This window comes from Erpetoichthys calabaricus, chromosome 12, assembly GCF_900747795.2.
Source record: "Erpetoichthys calabaricus chromosome 12, fErpCal1.3, whole genome shotgun sequence".
In the NCBI taxonomy this organism is placed as follows: domain Eukaryota; kingdom Metazoa; phylum Chordata; class Cladistia; order Polypteriformes; family Polypteridae; genus Erpetoichthys; species Erpetoichthys calabaricus.
Genome location: NC_041405.2, coordinates 114,932,365 through 114,960,103, shown reverse-complemented (window position 1 = coordinate 114,960,103; position 27,739 = coordinate 114,932,365). Strand labels below are relative to the sequence as shown.

The window sequence follows — 27,739 nt, the reverse complement described above, 5'->3', positions numbered from 1 at the left end:
TATGTTACAGCTTGTACTCTATATTCTTCTTCTTCTTCTTTTGGCTGCTCCCGTTAGGGGTCGCCACAGCAGAACATCTTCTTCCATATCTTTCTGTCCTCTGCATCTTGCTCTGTTACACCCATCACCTGCATGTCCTCTCTCACCACATCCATAAACCTTCGCTTAGGCCTTTCTCTTTTCCTCTTCCCTGGCAGCTCTATCCTTAGCATCCTTCTCCCAGTATACCCAGCATCTCTCCTCTGCACATGTCCAAACCAACGCAATCTCGCCTCTCTGACTTTGTCTTCCAACCGTCCAACTTGAGCTGATCCTCTAATGTCCTCATTTCTAACCCTCTCCATCCTTGTCACACCCAATGCAAATCTTAGCCTCTTTAACTCTGCCACCTCCAGTTTTATCTCCTGCTTTAATAATAATAATAATAATGATAATAATACATTTTATTTATATAGCACCTTTCCCATGCTCAAGGTGCTTGCTTTCTGATCAGTGCCACCGTCTCCAACCCATATAACATAGCTGGTCTCACTACCATCCTGTAGACCTTGGCTTTCACTCTTGCTGATAACCGTCTGTCACAAATTTGTCTCCTTATTACATAATATCTGTTTTTTTATTACCTTTTCTCAATGGTGGTTGTAGTATGAGTTGATGTTGTGGCACTGGGCTTATCAGATTTCAGCTTCATATCTTTTGAGCTGCATTGAAAGGAAAATAATTTGACAGCTCAGTAATCATTTTAAAACTGAGCACATGAACAGTAGAAAAACAACTAAAAGAAAGGAGCCCAGAGGACAGCTCTTCAAAGCAGGCAACAATACTTCATCCCCAAAGCTGATTTCACAAGTCTTTCTGCCAGTGCTGAGTTTCAGCCTGTGTTGGAGATGTGGAACATGAAACTGAAATCGATTTAACTTTCATTTAAAAAGTAGATGACCATCAAGGACTTAGTAGACACTGACATTACTGTCTGTAAATGTTAAGGACTTCCTCACCTGTCCGTGTCCGAGTCAAATGAAATCAGGCTTTGGGTAATGTCAAGTTTCTTGACATTATCTTTAGTGTTCTTCACTGTGGAGTCTTTATTAGATTTTCCACTAAAAGAAAAAGAATTAAGGCATCAGAGAGCAAGTTCAAAAATATTACCCCTTAATCAGAATTTGGCTCCCCACATATTTTCATTATCTAATGTGTATTTAAGCTGTGTATTTGATAGCGATTTGAAATTCAGCACTGTTTCAGCTTAAGATAGTTATCAATCCCTGCATTTTACTGGCCTCTCTTACAGTGTAATGTTGTGCAGGAGTCGTTATTGGCTCCAGTGGGCACAAAGCTGCCACCCACCCTGCATGAGATGTCAGTCGAGTAAAAGGCTGATTAAGGTACCATAGCAGTTCACACTCCTGGTCAGCAGGACATTGTATAATGAAGGCAGACTGCACTTAGTTATGGGAAATGAGATAGACTTCTGCAGTTTAACTGTAATCAGGAAGTCGTTCTGACGGAAGTCTCCACTTCTGATACTTCTGCTCTTTAGGGTTTATCTGTCGGTAATACTAGATGTAGGATACTCTTTATTCAGTATGTGTACATTGGAACCATTTATAGGTCTGCAATGAATGAGGAAAGCCCTCAGAAATCCTAGACAGTTGGGATGTTGCTCTTAAGCTCAGGATGTTGGGCCTAGATGTGAGAATCATCTTTTGCTTTTACTGGATCATTTTATGGCTACAGTATGTTGAGTCTGATGGGCTCAGAGAGCTAGTGACTGCAAGTTTTATTGGTACTTTTGTATTTTGCATATGTGATTTCTTTATACTTTTACAATATAAATAAAATTTATTATTATTATTATAATTATTTCAAAACATGTTTAAGGATATGGTCTAGATTAGGCTCATCACTTATGGAAAGTATCAAATGGTGAAGGCTGGGTGATCATGAATGTGGCGACTCTGGTATAAGAAGACCTCAGTGAAGTCCTTGGGGTTTTATGTTAGACAGTTCAGTGAGACTAGGACGTTCACAAGTTATTTGATTCATTTTCAAAGAAACAACATGTATTTTGGTGTCTTCTCAGTTTCAAATCTGTCTCAAACATTCATTCATAAAGTGGTCTTTTGTTCTTGAAGATAAACACAAAGAGTTGTGCTACCATGAAGACTGTGTGGGATATGGCCAGCCATTCATTCCAGCCAATACCCCCAGGCCACCAGATGGAGCCCTCCTGTAGCATGGAGGTGCCCTGAAAGCCAGCAGGGAATCCTGGACAATGGAGTTTCTATTCACAACCCTGCTGGATACCGTGGTGGCCACCAGAGGACGCTGCAGGGAGGCTCAAAGACATGTATTATTTTTTTATAACCCGGAAGTACTTCCCTGTCACGAGGACGGAAGAAATAACGTACTTCCGGGTTGAAGAAAATGAGGAGTTTTTACCTGACCCAGAAGTGCTGGATAATCACATGGACTGAGGGCTTAGAAGCACTTCCAGGTCATGAACTATAAAAAGGACTGTGGGAGATCCCAGGGGTTGAGCTGAGTTGGGAGGAAGGGTGGCAACGCGTCTGGGAGTGGAGGATTGTTTATTGATTAGTGTATTGTGTTGATTTATGAGTATAGTGGAGTGAAGGGTGCTTTGTGCACTGTATTGTCTTAATAAATATGATTATTAGACTTTTATCTGGTGTCTGGCGTCTGGTCCAAGGGTTCAAGGGAGCAATAGCGCCCCCTATCAGTCACAACTGCTATTAAAATAATGATAAATTATTTACATGGGTTATGATACTTGAATAATAATGATAAGTAATTGCCCTAGCTCCGGCCACATTTTTAAACAAAATATCTAATTCAATGTCCTGGCAAGAGATCATATACAGCTAACAAATGAGCTGTAACAGGCAAAAGCAAAATAAGGCTTCCAGTTTTTTAGCTCCAGTGTTTCTTGTGGAGGACATCGCAGTGTAAAGCGGATACAAACGGAGCAGGATATTTACTTGCAGTCTTGGCCTGTTTGTCTTAAAGATTCTGTCATGGTGGAATTAGATTTCTGTTAACACTGAGCTTTTATTTGAGATTACGCTGCTTTTAACGGAAATTTCTCTGAGGTTTTTAGCAGCCTCCTCACCTCATGCTTGAGTTGCTGCCAAACAAAACCTGTTTAGAGTGGCCTGTTGGAGCAGGATGTACATTCTCAAATTTAGTTAAATATATTTACATAACTTTTGAAAGAACTGGGCACTGAAATCTGACACACTGCAAGGAACATGTCGCTCACACAGTGCTTGTGATCTGTAATTAAAAATGAACGCTGTTTTATTGCATACAAATTTGATACATTTGTTTTTGCTTTGTATATAGGTGTGGTATCAGAGCTTTTATTTGCAGAGCTTGTGTGTAATGTATACCAGAGAATTAACATGGCTTTTATGTACACAGAACAGGGAAAATATTTGATGAACTATAGGATAATTGATGGCAGACCGTTAATTTCATCTGCTCCTGCACTATTATGGTGACATTAAAAATAGATGATCACAGATTATATATGGTGGGCAGCAGAATCCGGAGTTCAGATCATGGTGTGGGCATGTTCTTGCCAGGTCTGGAAGGTCATCCTTCTGATGCTCAATTATTCACCCACATCTTAAAATGTAAGTCAACTGGCAACTAAGTTGACCCAGTATGACAGGGTGAGTGTGGATTTGTGTGTGACTTCTCTACAGCTAATTCCTATCATTCAGCTCATGACACTGAAAAAAATAATGGCTTTCCAAAAAGTACAATACAGAAAATGGAATGGTGGATGATCTAACGGATACACTTCTCAACTCAGGCACTGTGTGTGTAGAGCGTCTCTACATGGGTTTCTCCAGGTACTCTAAACACATTTCTAGTGTAAAGTCATTGCTAATCTGTTGAGAGTGTGGGTGTATGCCTACATGTGGCCAGTGCTCTAGACTGGTACCCCATCCATGTTTGACACATTGAGCCCAGTGTTGCCGGGACAGACTTTAGTTCACTGCAATTCTGAAACTTGCAAGCTTAGAAAATAAGTGAAAGCAGAGAGAGATTAATGCTTAAATTGGCCTAAATGGAAAAAAAGTGGTAAACAGTTTTTAAATATACAGAAATGATATGGTGCATCACCAGAAACTGGGCCTAGATTCCCAGAACTACCTGAACTCTGCTTTGCTGTTGTCATGGTAGAAACCTAGGCTGGTGAAGTTTTATCATTGTGCTTCTTATTTGGATCAGTCACTTTATTTAAACTGGTCCTCTCTAATACTTCCAATGAACTTCCTGCTGATTATGATAGGCTTTGCTAGAGGATAAAATAAACAGTGAGGGGACAAGTGTGGAGCATCTGTTGGTGAAGAAAGTTTCACTGATTTTGACTTTACTGACAATGCTGTGATCTTTACAGAGTCAATGGAGGCTCTGATCGGGGCTCTCAAGAGACTGAACGAGGAGTCTGAGTGTCTGGGCTTGCGAATATCCTGGATAAAAACCAAGACCCAGGCCTTTAATGACCTCTTTGGCATTTACTTGCATTTTAAGATAGCGTCAGTTACGGTACTATAGCCATGTGGCGCGATTCCCCATGGGTGATCTGGGTCACAGGATCCTCATTGTTGAGGACCCAAGTGGCTGGACCAGGCCATGGGGACACCCATATAACACCTGGCTGTGGCAGATAGATGATCATTTCTGGAGGGTGGGACTGGACTGTGCATCTGCCTGGGGGGTTGCCAACCAGGATCCCGAGCTGTTTTGTCACATGTAACTGTGCATGCTCCCCGACCTGACCTGACCTGACCTGACCTGGACAATGAAAGATACTTCACATATCAGTCTCTGCCATGCTCTGTAAGAACTTACCTTACCTTACGGCATGAAGGACACTCTTGGCCTAAATGACTACACACCTCCTGCTCACATATTGCATAACATGTATTATGAAGGATGTGTTAAGATATGCTACTGCATTTCTCATTCAGTATATTGTAAATTGATGAATACTGAAAATTGTTGACTTGATTATATTCCTAAAACCGCTCTCTGCTGTGAGAAATTCTAAAAGTAATAAAGACCAAATGAGTCAATCGTTAATTTCCACTGCACCTTATAGAGAACGGTTAAAGAATCCCCTGAATCACAAATACGTCATACCTTTTTTTTTGCCAGTAACATGATGTCATTTGCAAATGTTAGTTAAGACTTAGACACAAGAACACAATGTAGCTAATTTTTAAGATATAAAGAATACACTGAGTTAGGCAAACACGCTAATTTAAAATGGCATCTCTGTTTTTTGTGACATAAAAATCTGCTCTAACTGGTCTGAACAAGCACGTATTATGTGTTATTGTCCTTACCTCAGTAGATCAGAATCCAAAAGAAGATCTTTCGAAGGGTCTGACTCGGTCTCCTTTCGTGTGATTTGAGAAACCTTTGTTTTACGTTCTGTGGCAGGACTGAAAAGTAAGAATGAATACACCTAACAACAACACTTTTAACTTAACAAGGTGCTTAAGATTTCATAACTTTGATATAATCATTATTACATAAACAGGATAATCATTGTTTAGTAGTCACATATAATGAAAATGTGAAATTGATTCAATGTGTTGTCTGTCACACACGTGCGATTGGGAGGCTAAAGGGCCTGAATCATAGTAGTTCAATGCCAGACCAGGGGGTGGCGAGGTGCACTCACTTTCTCTCTAAATCTTCTGCAAACCATCCATGGGAAATCCTGTATGGTTCCAGCACCATTGATGACATCAATTTCGGTCCTTTGGAGAAGGGGTGGATGGGGGTGGTTTGGGGCCCCACTAATGGGGTTACTTCCAGATCCAGTGCCATTGATGACATCACGTCCGGCCCCTGGACCCATTGATGATGTCACTTCCGCTCCCAATGATGTCACTTCCTGCCTGGGCCGTTAAAGCCGCCATCTTTTCAACCTTAAAATCAGTTGTGTTTTGGCTCAGACTTGTGAACAACTCACAACGAATTACCCATTTGCAGCCAGGGCACAATATACGGGTGGCTGCCCCAAACCTTTTTCGATGTCTTTTGACTCTTATTGTGACAGTGTGAAGTAAATTGAATTAGACTGTTTAGTACACTGACCAGAGCCCTTTGGTTGCAGAAGTTATGGTGATCAGAATTATTGAAACATACTGGGGGATCAGCATAGTGGCACAATTGTTAGCCCTGCTGCCTCACAGCCCCACAAATACAGCTGAGGCACTCCCAGCATGGAGTATGCATGATCAACCTGAGTCCATGTGAGGCCATTGAAGAGTCAAACTGGGACCAGAATAAATGAGCGTGTGGGTGTGTGTTTTTACTTTGTGATGGACTGGTGTCCAATTCAGGATTGGTCTCCACCTTCAGCACAGTGATTCAGTGACTCTGACCTCAGCGTGGAAAGCATTACTCTATCATTTAATACAAACAGGCTGTAGATGTATAAATTCCTAATAATGTGTTATGTTGTTGATAAATACAACTACTTGAACCAAATGATTAAAATGTGTACCTAAATGTCTCGTAGATACAACAGTTACAATTCTACTACATCTTGTTTAAACTGTAGCACAGCCCACGTGTTTCCACGTACAGTGGAACCTCGGTTCATGACCATAATTCGCTCCAAAACTCTGGTCGTAAACCGATTTGGTCGTGAACCGAAGCAATTTCCCCCATAGGATTGTATGTAAATACAATGAATCCATTCCAGACCATACAAACTGTATGCAAATATATATTTTGTTAAGTTTTTAAGCACAAATATAGTTAATTAAACCATAGAATGCACAGCGTAATAGTAAACTAAATGTAAAAACATTGAATAACACTGAGAAAACCTTGAACAACAGAGAAAACTAACACTGCAAAAGTTTGCGCTATAGCGCTACCAACTGCTGGCTAAAAACACTTTTTTTTAATGAGTTTTAAGCACAGGGAAAAAAATGAACATTTGAAAAAATCCATAATTTAATAAACCACCAAGAAAAGTAACATTGCAACAATGCATGCTACGAATCGATCGCTGTAAACAGAAGTGAAAACAAAATCAAGCCCAGTGCATTCTTTAACTGCCTTCCTACCTTATGAGTCCAGCCCTCTCTCTCGCTCGTGCTGCCTGTGTGTGTGCGTCTGTCTCTCTCTGACACTGCCTGTGTGTGTGCACGCAGCTCTCTCTCGCGCTGCCTGTGTGTGTGTGTGTGTGTGTGTGTGTGTGTGTGTGTGTGTGTGCGTGCGTCGCGGTCTCTCGCTCTCTCTCTTGCTCGCTTCACAGGAAATGCACAGGGAGAGACTGAACATGTACAAATCGAAAGGGAAACTGGCTTGTTCGTATACAGAGTGTGTGGTTGTAAACCGAGGCAAAAGTTTGGTGAACCGATTTGTACGTGTACCGAGACGTTCGTGAACCGAGGTTCCACTGTACTCCTACTTCCACCCAAACACACGTTATATTAGTTGGCAAATCTAGGCCGACCTGAATGAATGAACATGGTTGTGCACTCCTGTCTGGCATTGGGTCCTACTGTGCACCCAGGTGCTGCCAGGACAGGATGCGTCTCTGCACAATTCTGTCGTGACATAAATTTGTTCAGAAATGGTGGAGATGGATGAAAGGAGAACGTGTATCAGTCAAGACTATGTGGGTTACCATCAAGAAAAACAACCTCAACTGCTCTTTATCCTTTCTTCCATTTTCTGTTTGCACTTTGTAAACGTCATGGCTAAAAGAGAGCTGTCTTTGGAGTGAATGTAACGGTGGGGACAGCAGCCTGTTGTTTGAAACACAAAAACACATTTATAATAATCTTTATAAGCAAAACTGCTTATAAATGACAGCTAAGAACATATTTAATTCTTGTTGTGTTTTTCATTTTTTGAATTCTCCTTTAAATTTACAATTAAACTGCCATTCACATGTTTGGGATACAAGAGGAGAAACCCATGCGGGCACGGGCACAACATACTAATTCAACATGAACAGTGACTAAGCACAGAATTCAAGCCTAGGGCCCTGAGACTCTGGGGCTGTAGGTCTAGGGCATGTATGTATGACTGGGCAATGATGTACTGGCACACCACCCAGGGCTGGTGATAGCTTTGTGCCCATTACTGCCCAGACACGCTCCTACTCAGTTGAGTTTGACAGATTTGGCTAGTTATTGTTTAAATTAAAGAGAAACATTGGAGGTAGGCCTGGACGACACCAATAAAACCAGGATGTGTGATGAAAATCAAGTAGAAGGAGAAAAATCAAGTCAACATAAACAGAATTTACAGAGATATGCAATTTATGAAATAAGTAGACAGTATTGCTTCATCAGTCGTTGCACATACAAATGTTTGACCCCTTAGTTATATGTTTATGGCAGAAAAAGTTACCCGTATTTCTGGAGCTGTGAGGCAACAGCACTTCCCACTGTGCTGCCCATCGTGAAATAAGAACAGTCATGCCGGCCAGAAAGGAGCACAGGTTATTACCTTAGACGGGAGGCTCAAGAGGAATGTTATACAGATTGGCCAGCTGGGCAAAAAGATAACTCTGTGCCCAGCTGATATAAAATAAAGGGTGGACCAGCAGAAGCCAGGACTTGGGAGTGGTTCCATTCCCCATGCGCAAGGTGGCAATGATCCTCATATGAGAACCCACTCGGGACACCTGCAGAGGTGCTAGGGAAATGGAGTCCGGATGTGCAGTACTGTAGGGGTCCCTTTGGATTGATTGAGGGCGTTGTCGGGGGAAGACTACTCTACTGTGTCTATATCCTGGAAGTGCTTCCTAGAAGAGACAGAATGGCACCGGAAGCATTCCCTGGTTCGGTATATAAAAGGAAGCTGTCTTCCGACTCACCCATATGTGGCAGTGGGCAAAACTCGGGGGGGGGGGGGGAGAGAAGGAGGAAGAGTTGTATACTTTTTTTGTGTATTTTCATTGTGTTTGAGCCACTGGTCAAAGGGGAGATTTGGAAAGGTGCTGATAAGAAAAATAAAAATCCATTATTTTATTCTACAAACGTGTGGCAATTGCTGGCAATTGATTTGGGGCTCTCTGGCGCCCCCTTGTGGTTACACCATTTAAGGTTTAACCTGTGACACTGAGATGTCATAGTGGGATACTGAGGGACAAAATACATTTCATAGTGTGCAACTATAAGCTCTGTTCAGTTTCCAAACTGCTTATTCAGTTCTTACCTTTCTGTGCCTGAATCAAAGTAAATAAGATTTGAAGGAGCGTCGAGTGCTGATTCAAGAGCTTTCTTTCTTGTCTTATTCTCCTTTTCTGTATGGGAGCTATAAAATAAAATAAAGGTGAAAGATGGTGCATGAGGATATAGAAGAGAAGGGGATTCAATGAATGGATCATATAAAAATATGAAGGAAATGTACAGTTACTTTATTAATCAATCGCTTTGAAAAGAAGAGGCCTTTTTATTATTTCTGCCTTTTTTTGGTGTCGACACCATGCTTTTCACAGGCATGCTCATTTATCATTTCATTATTAGCAGATGACTAGATATTCTTTATTATAACATGCGTAGAGACCTGCTGAAAGCACATAATGGCTTACAGGAGAATGTTACATGTTGTTAAAGTGAGCCAAGGATGTTCTTTAACTTTTTTTGATGGTGCTGTTTTTGTAATGGCTTTGTGATAGACATGCCTGTCCCTTTTGGAGCACACTCAGATGTGTGAAGTTTGATTGATTAAGCTGCCATTGAGGACCAAATTAAAACATATTAATTGCTACTAAGGCATTGGCATATTACCAGTTACTTATGCTTTAAATGTTTAATTCGTTTTTTTCTGGTCCAGGTAGTTAAAACAATTATGTCATAAAATAAATTGTTCAGTATGTCTGATAGTGGAGCTGGCATCTTCTTGCGAATGCCTGTGATTTGGAATGCCATTCCAAATAATCTGAAAATTCTACCAACTTCTTTATGTACCGCTAATAAAGATTTCTTACTCATATCTGTTGGCTTTACATATTTGACCACTGCCAATAACTAAGAGTCAGAATTTGTCTATAAAGGTAACAGTAGTAGTAATAGTAGTAGTTGCAGTGTAATGTGTAACTTTTTTGCTTGTTTTTCAACTGGACTGATTTATGGTTTGGAAAATACCTGGAGACAATGTGCACGGTGAAGGCCATTGCCTAAGCTGATACTGATGATTTTTAACTGAGTGATGGTCAAAAGTATAAATGGTGCACTCTGTATTTTTCAAAAATCCTTTGTGAAATTTATGAGTAATTTTGCACTTCAGATGGTATTATATAACATGTTAATAAAGCTTACATTTGTGTGTTTGTGAGTTGGATGTTATGGCTTTCAATAATATGCCCAGGAAGGACAGCCTCATTTCTATGACTAGGTTTTCAAAGTAAACAATTATTTTTATACCATAAAGATATCAATACTAACATAAGTCTAAAAGATTAATAATGACTGACTCATTAAGTCAAGTTTCTTTTTGGCTGTTTTTACCTTTGGATCTCCCACTCTTTTGGGATTTTGTCAACATCAATCAAAGTCTCAGTTGTTGTAATGGTAGTTTGAACTTTTGTTTGTGTTTTACGGCTGAAAAGAAAGAAAAAGAAAATAATCAGTTGCATCAGAATTGTATTTCTTGAAAAGAAAGCTTCAGAGTGTGATAAAGTTTGACGTTTTATGCAAAGTTGTTTGTTCCCAGTGTATTGGCTTTGGAATGTCAACTGGTGTCTCATCAAGAACAACAAGTGAGTGTTGATTTAGTTTTGTTTTTTACTGGACAGGTCAGAGTCACAAGTTCAAATCCCAGGCTGGTAGATGCCCATGTTGAATTTTAAACATTTTCCCAGTTTTGTTTCTTTGTTTGTTTTCTTCCCCATGATTGAAAGGTATGTGTGTGTTTGAGTAACTGACCCTGTAAGAGGGATTGTGCGCTGGAATGTACTGAAGATGAGTGAATTCTTGCTTTGCTCCACAGGCAGCTAGGATAGACTCTGGCCTACGTAACTGGAGTTATTTTGTTTTAAAGTAAATTAAATGTGAAGAAGTGATATGAATTAGGAAAGTATTAGCAGATTAAAGAGAAAGCAAATTGCAAAAGGGTACTATACCTGGGATCTTCATTCACATATTCTGTTGTCTTTACATCAGTTGAGTACTTTGTGTTTCCTTCATTGCTTCTGAAAAATAAAATGCTATCTTTCAATATAAACGAGCAAGAAAATCGCAAGACAAATATTTGAAAGTGTGTGGATTCAAGCTTATAACATACATGAAATGAACGTCAAATGGATTAGCACGCGAATTGATTTGTTGGTGCAAAGCAAAGTCTCACCAAGTTCAGTCGGTGGACACTTTTGAGATTTATTTGTATAAGTAATCTCTGCTAGAAAGAAAACTGACTTGGATATTTTTAGTTTTATTAGGCCTTTTTCACTCTTTCAATTGTCTCTTTCTGGAGATCAAAAGCTTTGGCAGAATTGGCTGCAAACTGAAAAGCAACATTGGATGGGGTGGCAGTTCAATGTGGGGCAGCGTTAGCCAATAATAATCCAAAAACTAGAATAATACCAAAGGAGATGGTACAAAAATATACTATCATACAAAGAGACAAAAATTTATACTCAGTAGTGACACTGGCTATATGTAAGATAACATACAGTAAACAAAAGCATGACTGAGCAGGTAGGTCTCATTTTTTAAAACATTTTATTAAATTTATTAAAATCAAACAACTTTCCATACAAGCAAGTCAAATTTTACAAGACTAGGTTCAAGTCAAGTCAACCCCCACTCATGAGAAAGAGAGCTCGGCTAACATAGTGAAAATATAATAGTAGAAAAAAGAAGTAAGTAAATAAATAGAATAAAAAGGGGAAGAGAATCTTCTTCCTCAATTTAAATGCTTATTCCAAAAATATTATTAATTAGATCCTGTCAGGTTTTAAAAAAGTTTTGAACAGATCCTCTAAGTGAGTATTTGCTTTTTTCCAATTTCAAATAGTATATAACATCGGTTATCCACTAACTGAAAAGAGGTGGGTTAGGATTCTTCCGGTAGAGCAAGATAAGTCTGCGTGCCAATAGTGTAGTGAAGGCGATCACCGTTTGTTTGTCCTTCTCCACTTTAAGCCCATCTGGAAGAACACCAAACACAGCTGTTAGTGGATTAGGAGGGATTGGGACACCAAGGCTGTCTGAAAGACATTTAAAGATTTTGGTCCAGAATGATGTTAATTTGGTGCAGGCCCAAAACATGTGACCCAGTGAGTCTGGAGCTCGATTGCAACGTTCGCAGGTTGGATCTTACCCTGGAAACATTTTGGACAATTTTAACCAAGACAGATGTGCTTGATATATAATTTCAAGTTGAATAATTGTATGCTTTGCGCATAATGGAGCTCGAGTGAATTCTGTGCATGGCTGCCTTCCATTCCTTTTCAGAAATGTTGAGTGAGAGATCCTTTTCCTACTGTACTCTGGGATCTTTGAAAGGGAGGGACTTTAAATTGTTTTTATTTGCTACAGAAATGCTGTTTGAGTCTTCAAGACTGATCAATATTTTTTCCAGAGCTAAAGTGGGTGGGAGGTGAGGGAAATTGGGCAGGTTTTGTTAAACAAAGTTTCTAATTTGGACGTAGTGAAAGAAATGTGTTGCTGGAAGGTTAAATTTGGAGTGTAATTGTTCATAGGATGCAAAGACGTTGTCTATGTACAGGTAGGTCTAAAGTTTGGTTGTAATAATGTTAAGTGGCAGGCAGTGATGGAATTGAAGAGAGTCTGGACTTCCACAGGCCGAGCTCTGCAGTGCTAAACGCACAGTCACCATTTGGTGCCAGGGGACAGGGCAGAGTGTAAAGGTGTGACACATATGCGGGATAACAATTTTCAGGTTAATTTTATTAGTAATATGAGATATCATGATCAGCTAATGGTGAGATGTGAATTAGGCATAACTCAGGCATTTAGGTTGATTCAGGAGTTTGGCTGTTGAGTTTTGTATATTCTGGTATCTGCACGGTGGCGCAGTGGGTAGCGCTGCTGCCTCGCAGTTGGGGGACCTGGGTTCGCTTCCTGGGTCCTCCCTGCGTGGAGTTTACATGTTCTCCCCGTGTCTGCGTGGGGTTCCTCCCACAGTCCAAAGACATGCAGGTTAGGTGGATTGGCGATTCTAAATTGGCCCTAGTTTGTGTGTGTCCTGCGGTGGATTGGCACCCTGCCCAGGACTGGTTCCTGCCTTGTGCCCTGTGTTGGCTGGGATTGGCTCCAGCAGACCCCCGTGACCCTGTGTTTGGATTCAGCGGGTTGGAAAATGGATGGATGGATGGATGGTATCTGATTATCAGTTTTCAGACACCCGCAAAATGCTAAGCGATACAATTATTGGAATGGAAAATGGCAAGACAGTGGGTGTGGAACTCTGTGGTGAGTGAGAAAAGGTCTAAGTGAAGAAATATTTGCAACTTGAAAGTCACTGGATTCACATTAGTCATATTTTTAAAACGGTATGCTTTATAAATGACAGTTATTTTCAAAATGAGAACTCAATTTCTGATTGCAAAAGGACTAAACCAGAACATGCATACTGGTTTAAGCTCTATTTTTGAAGCTAGGAGAAACCAATTACAGTTCTATGAAAGGCCAAACAGACCATAAATCATATACTTTGGTGTGTGATGTATTTGTTTACATGTGAACACCATTGTTTTGAGTATCTACTACTACATGTGCGCAGGCCCCACCCAAGGCCCCCCAAACCCCCCCCCCAACCCCCCCCCCCCCGAACCAGAGCAAAACAGGAGAGACTACGAACCGTCAGAGTAGGAAACAAAGTAAAACGTCATAAAGAGGTTAAAGAACAGGGACAAACACATGGAGAGCAGGTTACAGAACAAAGCCCCCCTCCCCAGAGTAAAACGAGAAAGACTACGAACCGTCTGACATGCCGCAAGCAGGATAAAGCGAGGTCAGAAATAAAACACAGAATAGGAAACAAAGTAAAACTTTATAAAGGGATTAAAGAACGGGGACAAACACATGGAGAGCGGGTTACAGATGATGAAAACTGGAATGCAACAGCTTCAAAAAAACCTAGGCACGAAACACATGCACACCGAGATACAGAATATAAAGGCAGAAACAACGACAGTTAAACGTCCACACCACACAGCGGAGGCGGACCCGGAAGGCGCGGTAAAGTACAAAAGGCAAAGCCGCCTACACAGCATGGTAAAAACCGACATAATACGGAAGGCGCAGGCGTCGCCACCATATTGTGAGCGGCACTAATGCATGGTGAAAGCACAGGAGGAGACATAATAAAACAAGAGGAGTCAACGCCCCGCCCCAGAGTGAAACGGGACACACTACGGAGTCCACAAAGGTTCATACATCAAACCCGAGATGGTACGGACATGCGTCTGAAACCGCGGAAGCAAAACTGTCTCGGCTCCAAAACCAAACAGCTCAACAACTAACACAGCTTCGACACCGAGCCCGCGTGGACAGATCTAATGAACGTGGACTCCTACAACGCGCGTCTCAAACTGCGTAGGCAAAGCAGGCACGGATTCAACACGACACAGCTCGAGTGACCGAGATACAAACACGCGCCTGCCTGGATATAATTAATGAACGCAGGCGCCTACAACGTGCGTCTGAAATGCCGCAGACCAGGCAGGCACTGCTCCAAAAAGAAAGAGCTCGACTAAACGAGATACAAAGTGAAACGGGAAACACTACAGAGTCCGCAGTGCTCCACAATGCACCGCATAATAGTTCGGAAAGAGCTTCGTGGTAACAGTGGGGAGACCCAGAGTCACATGGTCGAACGCTCCGTATTAAACATACGTCATCCTCACACGTCCAAACTATACAGCATAGGTGAATCACATTACAGTAATGCATTATTAACAGTACGATAAACATCACAGTATCGCAAACAAATGAAAATTAGTACTCGAAAAAGGGAAAATATATTTACCACGGACCAGGTGTCATTGAAACAAAAGCAGAATAAAGCGAGATCAGAAATGAAAGACAGAGTAGAAAGCAAAGTAAAACGTCATAAACAGGTTAAACGAGGGAGCCAAACACATGGACAGCAGCTTACAGATAATGGAGACCGGAATTCAAAAGCTTCAAAAACAAGAGCTCGACTGACCGAGATACAAACTGAAACGGGAAACACTGCGGGGTCCGCAGTAGTCCACAATGCACCGCATAATAGTACGGACGGAGCTCCGTATTAACAGTGGTGGGCCCCAGAGTTACACGGGCGAACGCTCCGTATTAAACGTGCGTCATCCTCACACGTGGCTGCCCAGCGGACACGGGTTCAAAACGCCGGGGGTAGGCGAGCAAAGCGTGCAGGGGGCAGAGCCCCCTTGTGAACTATATTGACTTGCACTTGTATATCACTGGTTCCGGTCTGTTTACTAGTGCATGCAAACTGATCATAAATACTCATAAACCATGTTCACACGTAAACCAACAGATTACACAGAAACTTAGAGCCTTGTTTTGTGTGGAACCACAGTAGATCGGAGTGAATCACTACCACAGAAATAAAGTCTTAGGTCATCTTTCAATAATCTTCTCCTGGGAGAAGGTCAATAATAAATTAATAGTGGACCAAGTATAAAGTCGCTGTTGTGATTGTGTCCCATTTTTGATTTCAGGAACCAACACTGAATGCTGTTTGGTGTTAGTCCCTGCCTCGTGCCCAGTCCTGTTGACAGAGGTGCCTGTCCTGACAACCATGAAGTGAATGAAGAAGGCTGAAAAAATGGATGAATAGATGGCAGAGTCAACAATGGGGTCTGAGTTCACTTCTTTGGGGCGTCAAGCGCAGCTCCGTATTCAGTATGCTATGGCGCCTGCCCTGTAAAATACGTAACACTAAAGACTGCAAGTTCATTTTCAAATGATTAACACTTCCTTCATGTACTACATTCTACATATAGTAAGATAAATTAGTAAGCATATAAATATTAATGTTGTGAAGTGCTTTTCATAGTCAACAGCATTGCAAAGTGCTTTCTATTCACAGTGCAGAGTCATTTATGATGGCAAAACAGAGAGAAATGAAGTAGATAGATAGATAGATAGATAGATAGATAGATAGATAGATAGATAGATAGATAGATAGATAGATAGATAGATAGATAGATAGATAGATAGATAGATAGATAGATAGATAGATAGATAGATAGATAGATAGATAGATAGATACTTTATTAATCCCAAGGGGAAATTCACATACTCCAGCAGCAGCATACTGATAAAGACAATATTAAATTAAAGAGTGATAACAATGCAGGTATACAGACAGACAATAACTTTGAATAATGTTAACGTTTACCCCCCCGGGTGGTATTGAAGAGTCGCATAGTGTGGGGGAGGAGAGATCTCCTCAGTCTGTCACTGAAGCTGCTCCTCTGTCTGGAGATGATACTGTTTAGTGGATGCAGTGGATTCTCCATGATTGACAGGAGCCTGCTCAGTGCCCGTCGCTCTGCCAAAGATGTCACCAAGTGCAATTGTTGGATTGAGATTTTAAACTTCAGATTGCCAGTCTACTTCTACTGTCACAGGACCGCACAGACTACCACAACATCATTTAGATCAGATGTCAATAGAGCAAAAAAAAAACCTGAACACTAAAAATCAAAAAGCAAGAATATAGCCAGAGTTTGGTCTGTAAGTGATGAGTTGAGGAAAGATAAAATGCTGTTTAGTAAATCATCAGCTGTTTTGGGCCATTATAATAATTATTGTATTTTTTTAGTTATAATCAGACATTGATTACACAAGCTACAGATTCTAGGAGAGGGATGTCAAAATCAGACCTTAGAAGACGGCAGTGGCCACCAGTGTTTATTTCAGCCATTTTGTCCATTAGTAACCAGTTACTGTTGCTAATAGAGTAGTCTCGATTACCTTAAATATAATTTGACACCTCTATCTTAGAAGGTCCTCCAGAAACCAAAAATGAGATGCTACCCTGGACCCTAACTGGAAATGTTGTTTTGACATACCTCCAGCCCACATGCCAAATGAGGTCAATATCAAACCTCAGAAGAAGTGGAATTTTTTTTAGCAAAGAAAAAGGGAAGTGGCTCTTCTTCCAGGACCCAAACAACAGTGAACACCCTAATAAACTGGAGATCCAAAAACTGTATCTACTTCATAATAAAACTATTAAACAAAGAAAATAACCAAAACTGTCTGGCCATGAATAATCCAGTTCAACAAAATGTGCAAACACAAATTCGCTTTATGAATGTGTCAAACGCTAGTCTGTCATGTTTAAAAATTCCCACTTCAATGAATTATTAAATTATTATTTGAAAGAATACAAGGTAAAGCCCATGAGAGGGTGGCCAGCCCATTGTTCTTGGTCACCAGAATTGTGACAATATCTGTGTTTGTCTATAACTAACTGTGGACCCCCAGAAGTTTATTCTCTCCAGGGAGGCTGTTGGCTGATTTTTGTTTTCCTTTCTTCCATTGTCAGTTACACACATCTTTAATATCAATGAACAACCTACATCATCAGGATCTACTTATGTCGTTCGGTTTGAAAGAGATCTGTTTTACTGTATGTTAAACCAAATCTGTATTTTTATATGTGTATATCATGTAATTTGCATTCTAGTTGTAATCTTGTTATAGCGCTGACAGCCTGTACACAGTGAAAAATACTACACAAAAAAAATTGAAAATGAAATTGAAACTTAATTCTTAGTGTTTCCCTTGTACTATAGCTACTTTGAAAGCAGAAAGGCATGGGATATGTATGTGTTAATGTAAAACATTAAAAACAGACAAAGGAATTATCACACCAAGTTAGATTCTGCTACATTCCAACATATTAAAATCTAGAAACCTCCAAATGAGAAGCAAAACTAATTTGGGCAAAAAAGAAGAATGAATTACCTGAAACGGTGAGCAGGAGACTCCAGATTTTCATTAAAGACTGTGCCTTTGTTGTCTGAATTATCAAGGCTGGATTTTGTCTCTCCATGCAATCTTGGCGACAACTGGTTGGTGTAATTTGGATCATCATCATTAATCTCCACCCTTTGTTAGGAAAAACGCAGAAACTGTTAATGGTCTTTACACTGTTCCTTATTTACAGAAAGAATGTCAAGTTCAAAAAAGCAATATATGACTAAAATAATGATTAATTAGAATCTAGAATTAATTTCTTCAAATAGTTAAGTATTAAGTCATGTGTACTTTCATGATCAAGCCTGCTTAACTCCGTTCAGAGCCATGGTGACAGAAGCCTGTACTTGAAGACAGCGTGTCAGCCATTACAGGACAAACTCATGCACACACCCACTTACCTGTGAATATGCACTATTTGCATTTTCTATTAAATAAAATTGAGTTATGTATCTTAGTTATTCTTTATAATGGCACCAGAGTGTGGCGACGTGTTGCTTGTTGGTCAGACATGCAGGTAAGAATTCTGGTGTACTTGGGACAACACTGACCAATACCACACTCACACAGAGCAGGGCAATTCAGAGCATTCGGGTCACTCATAATTTATGTAATTTACATTATTTCATAAAGTAATGTTTTGTCAAGTATGTGAGTATGATGAACGAATTCCCTAAATTCTGCAACATTCTTTGATTTGCTGAAAGTTATTTGGAACAATGAAAACCACTGACCTTTTAGCCACAAAGGAAACTGGAGATTTCTGAGTTGGCAGCTCTGTATTTTCAGTGCTGAAATAATAAAGCACACAAAATATTAATTAAAAAAACAAAATACCATGTAAAACTTGAATAATATTCTATATTTTATATAAAATATTCTAATATTCATTTTTGTTGGGCAGCCTGTTTTGTTCTGCCTCCTTTATTTTATAATGACATATTTCCATATTGCTGCACTCTCAGGTTATTTTTGTATTATTAATAGAGTGTTTGGATGTGTTTTCATCAAGTGATTATTGAATTTTAGTCTTAATTTATGGTCTCTTTTTCATTTTCATTTTAATTGAGACAGTTTCTATGGACACCATCCCAGGGCAAAGCTGCAGGAGGAGCAGAGTCTGGTGACGTGCTAAAAGTCATTTTACCTAAGAATGACTAGTTACTGTAACTTCTTTTGGGAACCTTGTCTAAAAAAAGGGAAAGTCTCTCTTGCAAAACAATTACTAGTATTATTGTGTTAAGAGTTTAGAGGTTTCTAAGTACAGCACTCGCTTTACTTTGATATTTTATGTTATATTTTGTGAACATCATGAGCCACTGTTCAATTGAGCATCACTAATCTTACGGTTTTGGTGTCTAGTTTACATATGTAACTTGTGCCACTCCCAAAAACAAATGAAATGTTCTTTTTTGTGAGATTGGTCATTTGCATGGACATAGATAGCAGCCATGGGTTGAAATTCTTCATTTGGTCATTCTCTTTGTGGAGTTCACACATTCTGCCTGTGTCTCTGTGGGTTTCCTGCCCTTTTCTCAAAGACATGCAGTTTAGGTGAATTGTTGATTCCATACTGGCTCTGTGCAAGTGTGTGCACCCTGCAATGGTCTGACACGCATTATGGTCTGGTTTGTTTTTGATAAATGTTTACTGTATTATCTATGTATTTAGTATATATTTGGAGATTTTGCGGGTTAGACACCTATTTCTAACATCTAGTTCTACTTTTGATTTATTTATTTATTTTTGTATTAGTCTTTCCACAATGTGGCTTTGTTTTTCTGTACACCACCATTTTGGGTGTTTTGGGTTTCTGCCCATTTACTATGCATGGATAACTGTGGTGCCACCATTGCAACACTATAAAGGCCAATGGCATGCACTTTCTGGATGTTCAGATTAAAACCAAAAGATTTGTACAATGTTGTTACGCTTGCATGTTGGAGGATTGCCTTCGAGTATGAAATACCACTCCAGGACAAGTAGGGGTTCTGTTGCTAACAATATCACCTCATTCTTCCTCCATATCGTTGAGAACATATCAAGTGAGGGCAACTAACCCACGCTCCTTCCTGTTTTTGAGCCAGCCGCAGGACAGAACTACTCCAAAGCCACAACCTCTCATCTGAGCCACTCAGACAGAACCAGGAAGGCTCGGTTTACTGCGCCATTGTGCACTTGTTTTCCTTTCTATTTGCACTTGAATTAAATGGGGCAACCCGACTAGTGCCCCAAACTTTCTTTGGACTCTGTCCCTACTCCTGTCAACCTCAAAGTATTCTTGCATTTTGTGCTCCTGGCTTTTGATGCTTCTGAACCTGAATTCTGACCACAGGTTTGTTTTGTTATTTAACTTAGCCATCTCGATTCTTAGATTTTTCCAATAACATGATGAAATTTTTCAATAAGATTTGGACATAATACATCTTCTTTAACTGGGAACTTAAAGTGGGGAAAACATTAAAATGTATAAGAGCTGAGAGCGCAGGAAGTGTGTCTGACAAAAGCATTCACACGAATGAGAGTTGAGGTCTTGTTTGAAAATGTTTGAAAGGAGGGTATGACTTGAAAGAATGTCAAGGTAAAAGTCTTGTCTCGCAGGACTTGAAAAAATCTCTCTTCCAAAAAGTCTCGTCTCCAAATTCTCGTTGCGTCGAAGGATTTTTTTTAAATAATAGAGAGATGTATTTTTTGCACCTCTCACAAACCCTAAAGACAAGACTTTACTTTAACTGTAAATGCTGAACTGGTACAGAATAAGTGAACATATAGGGATTTATGTGTGAAAGTGTCTGGTGATGGTCTGACTTCCTTTACAGGATTCATTCATATCCTGTACCCAAGGCTGCTGAGAAAAGTTCCAGCTCACTAATGGCTCTATAAGAGAAAAGTGAGCTTAGAAAACTGATGGATAGATATTTCTGAATTCATCCCTTGACCCTTAAGTGAATAAGTGTTCAACCATCTGTGCGTTTTCTGTACTCTCTTACAAAGGTGTGTGGTTCCATAGCATTTTTAGATGATCTTAAGGCAGATTCATGTCATTTGTGAGAATCTAATCTAATGTGTGTTTTTAAGAGTTTATAAGCAGGATCAACACTGCTGTTGAAAACACACTCCATCTTGACTTCCTTCCACTATTATACAGTTAAAAATGACAGCTCTGCAGTGTTTCAAAGTCTCCAAGTAATAGCTTCAGTCATTGACCAAATGTTAGTCCCTCTGGATGTATTGGTGTGTCCCTAGAACTCCATACTGCCCAATAAACACAAGTTGACTCATTTTCTTTCAAATCATCTGTGGATTCAGAGCCAACTACAGTCAACTTAAATTGTCAGCTGGTTTCTAAACATGAATAATATAAAGGAGGTAAATTCTGAGTTTCCTTATTTCACACAAAGGCCATGAATCTACCCACAATTGTTGCAATTCACGTGTATTCACATCTTTAAAACTAAGACTTTCATGAAAATGGTAATAGTGTGTTGCTCTTCAGGCCCATGCCATAATTATTTCACAGAATTCACAAGTTCTAACAGGAAAACAATCTCACCTGTATTTTTTAGCTGCAGACATTACGTAAGATCGTTGGGTTGGAGCAGTATTTTTCAAAACACTGTTGGCAGCTTCTGACCTGGATAGGGCAAACAACAGTATTTTTAGACAACAAACTGCTTTAAAAATGCAAAAGGTTCCATTATTTCTCTACATATGAAATACAGGCCAGGCGCGCATTTGCCAATGAAGACTTTTACCTTAAGTTGTGCTCTTCTGTATACTGAAATTCTTCAGATGTAGGGCTGTCGGATCTAAAACGGATGTTATACGGTGCTCTGAAACACAAAACACACAAACTTATGAGCCACAGCCTTCATTTAAGATGGAAAAACAAAAAACACAGTATTAGGCAAGCCTACTTAGACAAGCCTACTTAGCCTTCCTCAAATAAAACATATTTTTAGGCCATGTAAAGAGTGCCATATGATGAAATTAAACACAGAAAATGATGGAGTTTCATGCATTATGTTTAAGCTGCACAGACCAGCAATAGTTCAATAAATACCATACCATCTGTAACCCTGAGCAAAGTCACCGGGGCTGGAGCCAATACCAGCAAGAATAGGGCACAAGGCAGGAACATCCCTGGAGAGGGTGTCAAGTCCATCACAGTAGTTCAATAAATGTTAAATTAAATGATCCTTTTATAAAGTAGTTTATGGAATACTGCCTTGGAAGACAGTTGCTAGTCACATGTGGCTGATATGACATTATCATTTTGTTACTATAAAAGATGGAGGCACCCAGTTAGATGTCTGAATTTTATAATAAGTGTAAGACTTCAAATAAACAGATGCATTGCTAGAAAAAAAATGTGGAAGTTATTTTGAGCTAGTCTTATGTCTGACTTATGGATTCTGCTTTTTGTTTTGATTTTATTGTTTTTGGCTTAAAGTTAACAAATCAATCTTGACAACTTCTCCTGTCTAGGGCTCGTTTAAATCTTGGTCTTTTTGGAATTAAATAAATATGTAATGGGGCTGAAGAGCAAGTTTTAAATGGTTTGCTAGCATTCAGTGTAATCCAATGGGTTGTAGAATCAGATCCTTTACTGCCCATTTCCTTGGATGTTGTGGGAATACTCCTGCTGTAAATGGATTTGCTAAGAATCCTTCCACCTTAAATGAATGTGGCTAAAGGCTGAGATTGTTGTGTTCACAGAGTGAAAAGTGGGCATGGATAAGAAGATTGCAACACAGTTGCAGGATGTCGTTCACTTTACTTTTCCAGATAAACCAGTTTAGCAACAGAGTAGGCATGGGAATCGTCTCAAAGAATGTGTTGCTTTGTTATTAAACATGGAGTGTAAAGACTGATGAGTTTGACAGTTTCATGTCTTAAAACTTAATATGCTGTAAAATTGTGAAATTGAACATGTTCTGTGTGCCACCAAATGTCATGTCTCAGTCTTTGTATAAATTCATGTTTTATGTCTCTTTTGTTCATTTGTTTTTGTTTTTTATTTATTTATGTTGATTATGCAAATCATTCTTTGTTTTTTGTTTTTGATTTTGATTTTGTCTATGCATATCAGTTGTCTTTGCTATGTTTTGTGTGTGGTACCCTAAGAGGCAGGGCCTCCTGCCAATAACTGCCCTATAAATTTGAAGGCTAATTGTGAATGTGCTTTGGAGTGGTGAGTTCTTTTGTTTAGCTTGTGCTTAATGATTTACTGGATTGTTTGACCTACTGCTCTGTTTTTTGACAATTCTTGACATTACGTATTGAGACTCTGTTTAAGTCTGGATTTGCCTTGAAAAGACACTGTATGCCTTTTGTGCTCTTTGAGGCTTCTCAGTGTTACAGAATATTTTTCCTGTGAAGGATAAATAATTTTTATATACTTCTTTGCCCTTGATAATAGCTGGGTTTGATGGTTTCCCTCTGTGGTGGGTATTTTTGGGATTGCATGCTTAGGAACACTTTATAGCCTGGGATAATCCATAACATCGATCTTAAAGAAATTAATATTTTCAGGTACACAAACAGTCTTAACGCTACTGCATGAATCACTAGGTACTAGGTACTGTATAGTGTTGGATATTCATTAGGTTTATGTTACATTTTTATACTTATCAGATGCAATCTAAGTGTGTTTTTGACCCCAGGTTAACTGAAACCATCAATTTCTAAAGTCCTTAATTGATACAATGAAGAGTTAAAAGCTGCTCAATGCCTCACAAGATGATTGTCAACCTGGAAACATTTTCTAGTAGAAGTGCAACCACCATTTATGCTTGCATTATTTTGTTTGAAATTTAGAGTAGAAGCTTGAAGAGGGTAAATTGAAACACCTTAGCCAAATAACTCAAATCTCCTTGTTTAGAATGGAAGGTTGTCTGAGTAGTTGCACAGAACGCCATACCAGACCCTAATTCAATACATTAAATTAATGTAAGCCATTTTAGTGTCCACTGTTTTTATAGATTGTGCCAGTTAAATGTCCTGTCAGTCACCTATGTGGAATGATTTGTTTTTGTATATGTGGCTGCTCAGCTTGAATGATGTGAACCTCTTGTGTCTCATTTACAGGTTTATTCATCATGAATCAAGCTGACTAATACACTCTGATATGTCTCTTTGGTAGAAATCATCTTACAATTTCTTGTAATCGCTGGAAGGTTTTCTGATCATTGACGATTGGGAGGCATCACTGGAGCCTTTTGAACTGGGAAGAAAAAAACAAAAGAAGATTAGCACTTGCGATTCTTTCTTAAAAATATAATCAGAAAAGTTAATTAAGATCCACACTAGTTGGCAACTGGCAAATCTTTGTGATTCCCTTTACAATATCTTACTTGCATTATTAAAAGCATTCCCCTTCCCTGTAAGAATTCTAATTTTATTGAGTAAACAATAGACTTATATGTGCTGAGATTCAGTATATCTATTAAAAATCATGTGTACTGTCAATGGATATGTAAACCTTCATAAATCATGATCATAAGTCATAAATAGTGATGAGCAAAACAGGGAATTTTCAAGTCACGTACAGTTTTTCAGTACTGACACTAAAATTTCTTTTGCTGTTGATTTCGCAGTTGTAAAATGTAAAACTCACTAAAAATATTTTCAGAGGGTTTAAAAGTTTTCTGGGGTAAAAATAAGGAATATTGCTCAAAAAAAGACTTGTTCACAAACCTGTGTTTACCTGTGTTTTATTCCGCAGCTGTGTAATGCAAGTAATTGCCTACACAAAAGTAAAACCAATTCTGTTTGTGCCTCTCATACACATCACCGTAGAGGTGTGGTGTATTTTTGAAAAATGTGACATGCTGCATAATTTCCAAAATGCAGCATCGAGCACATTACTGTTTTCTTCACAGAATATTCACTATAAGGACAGCTGTTTGAACAACAACCCCCACCACCATCTCCCCCTACCCCACCCCATTAACTAGTCACCACACTTCCCTGTTTCTTGATTCTTGCAGATGAGGGTTTGTCTGCTTCATGCACTGTGGAGCTTTGAGTTTCATTTCTGTCTCCAGTGCATCTTTAGGATTGTCATCAAGAAGTCATCAACAATCATAACACGCGTATGATGCCTCAACAAAATGTCTACATGTGACAGTAAATGAGTTTGATTGTTTTTTTTGTTTTTCCACTAGAGATCTTTATTTAAATACTAAATGATATGCAGAATTAAAGTATGAAGAAAATAAACACCTTTCTTCCTGTGTTAATGACATGAATTTTGCTGGAAGAGAAACAACATTTGTTTCATCCTGCTGTTCATCTATACCTCAAAACGTTCTATTGGCAGTTGCCAACAACTTGACAATTTATAACCTTACATAAAATGGCACAAATATTGAAGACTATAAAGCAGTGAGATCATAAATTAGATAGATAGATAGATAGATAGATAGATAGATAGATAGATAGATAGATAGATAGATAGATAGATAGATAGATAGATAGATAGATAGATAGATAGATAGATAGATAGATAGATAGATACTTTATTAATCCCATTACAAATACATTATTAAAACGAGCAATAAATGGGTATTCCAATATTGTTTCTATTGTTACTAGTATGTCCCAGGATATAATACAATGTACAATCCTCTGACATACTGATGAAATGATTTCTTGTTTCCACACAAAATTCAGAGACCAGGCACATGACGCTTTTTCACCAATGGGGTGTCAGCTAGGATGAGCCTGTATGAACATACAGCTCCACTCTCAAAATGCACTGTGCCAATGAATATAGAATGCTGATTCTCTAGCACGTAGACAGCAGAACTATAAAGCGTAGCAATGCATGTGCATGGACTTCACACTACCTTCCCCTAACTACGTTTGCTGCTGCTAAAAGCAGCATGGAGCTTCTAAAAGTGAACAGAGCTTCTTTCTTCTGTGCCAATCTGTATACTTTTTTTTGTTTATATAAATTAGAAATATGAAATGTTTTAAATTGGATGTTTTAAAATGAAAAAATCTCAGTAATGGTCAAGTGGTATAGTTGCTTTTTATAAACAAGGCTAAGCATAAAGTCTGCAATGTGACACCTTAATGGGCTATGGATAAGAAGTCAATATGTCAGGAGCTGATTCCTGTGGATAATAAATATGGACCAATCTTGGAAATCTGAAATACCACCTCGAGAGTACAATTATGAAATATTAGCTGGCCTCTTGGTCTATCATTTAAACTTCAGTCATCATCTAATCTGAGTTTAACAAGTGTAACCGCAGACCACATTAGCTATGGCGTTACTGACAACAAGCCCACTCAAGGACATCAGTTTCGACATGTCAATTCCAAGGCATTTGTCACGTGACTAATTAAATGCATTGCATCTTTCATTTCAAAAGATGGTGCTTATTAGCAACACTATAACCCATGTAATAGGCAACATGAGCTGGCTGGAATCCAAACCAGGATGGATGTTTCCTTACCCGGGAGGAAGGATGTGGATGGACGGGCATTTGTTATAATGGATGGACAGGATGAGCCTGCTCCCCATGGCCATGGGCTTCCCCAATACACTGGGTGGTGACATCACTTGGGGGTCTAAATGGGATGCACACCAAACAGGGCTACATGGGAGATGTAATTTTGGTGAGCAGGCCTGTTGGGGTCCTTGGGTGCAGTTAGGGTGAGCTGCTGGAGGCAGACTCTCATATCATGGTGAGGTCCCACCTGACCCGGAACTGTTTCCTGGATGCAATGGAACTCAAGACTGGAATCCTTAAGGAATCAGTACTCACCATCATGTCTTCCTTGCTTAATATTCTTTTGATTAGTTTGCTTGTGGTGGAGCTCTAGAGTCTCTGCTATGTGAATGAATGAATAAATGGCTCCAAGGTGGACAAGCCCATAGTTAATATGTTTTTCTAATTTTATTTCAATTTCATTCACATGCAGTTACTTACAGCTGGTAATTCAGGTGTTTTCAATGTGATCAACTATGTAGGATAAAGTAAGGCCAGCATTTTTAAAACCCATCAATCATCTGTGAGAAAAGTACAATAAAAAGCTTGACAAATTTCATATAAAGCATAATTGAACCTTTGTAATACACACCTTGGCTCCATTTATATTTCAAACAAAACTTAAATGTGCTATGAAAAATTATTTTTTGAATCGTGTTATTCTTATTGTACATTAGTGTGTTTTTTTTTAATGGAGTGCATAATTTTATGATTTAAATTTAGCTTAAACATGTCATCAACCAGAAGTTGAACTCTACTTACACATTCAAAACCGAAAAGAAAATAAATAATAACAATACCTGTTGTATCCATTCTGTGCAGAGGAAGCTGATGAAGGTGGGTTATTGCTTGTTTTAGTGAACACACCCCTATAAACAGCAAATCGAACAAAACAAAAGAAACCATAAGTCAGGTGAATACACAACTCCATCATCTGCGGGATTCTGTGACCATTTATGTCCAATCTGGAATTTCCAGTCTGACTCAGATCAAATAAATAGCCCCACAGAAACCATTTAGGCTTCTTTAGTAGTTATAAAGTACGGTATATTAAGCTGATACATATACATATATATAAAATCTGTTATTATATTAATAGTGAAACATTTGATCTTTAACTAATTGGTGAGATACATCTTAAATTTGTTCTATTACACATTGGTTGAGTTCACCATTGACTTCCTCACAGCATGGAGGCCTTATCCTGTTACTCAAACTTACACTAAAGCAAAACCTAAAACTAAAACAATTTTA

The 27,739-nt window shown here is 39.1% G+C and overlaps 1 protein-coding gene across 6 annotated transcripts in view; it reads right to left on the bottom strand.

Annotated features, from left to right (window-relative positions):
- znf185 (zinc finger protein 185 with LIM domain) overlaps window positions 1-27,739 on the bottom strand; it is a 95,869-nt gene that overhangs the window by 26,678 nt on the left and 41,452 nt on the right. For 5 of the 6 annotated variants that reach the window (XM_028816039.2, XM_051934814.1, XM_051934815.1 and 2 more), the window contains 12 exons: window positions 27,286-27,354; window positions 24,139-24,207; window positions 21,737-21,814; window positions 21,535-21,615; window positions 18,716-18,772; window positions 17,970-18,113; window positions 11,141-11,209; window positions 10,527-10,619; window positions 9,232-9,330; window positions 5,382-5,480; window positions 999-1,100; window positions 624-701 (listed from right to left, as the gene is read on the bottom strand). In XM_028816039.2, the coding sequence (XP_028671872.1) occupies window positions 624-701; window positions 999-1,100; window positions 5,382-5,480; window positions 9,232-9,330; window positions 10,527-10,619; window positions 11,141-11,209; window positions 17,970-18,113; window positions 18,716-18,772; window positions 21,535-21,615; window positions 21,737-21,814; window positions 24,139-24,207; window positions 27,286-27,354 (1,038 nt within the window). The remainder of the gene's footprint in view (window positions 1-623; window positions 702-998; window positions 1,101-5,381; window positions 5,481-9,231; window positions 9,331-10,526; window positions 10,620-11,140; window positions 11,210-17,969; window positions 18,114-18,715; window positions 18,773-21,534; window positions 21,616-21,736; window positions 21,815-24,138; window positions 24,208-27,285; window positions 27,355-27,739) is intronic. The other variant, XM_051934813.1, reaches the window with a different exon arrangement.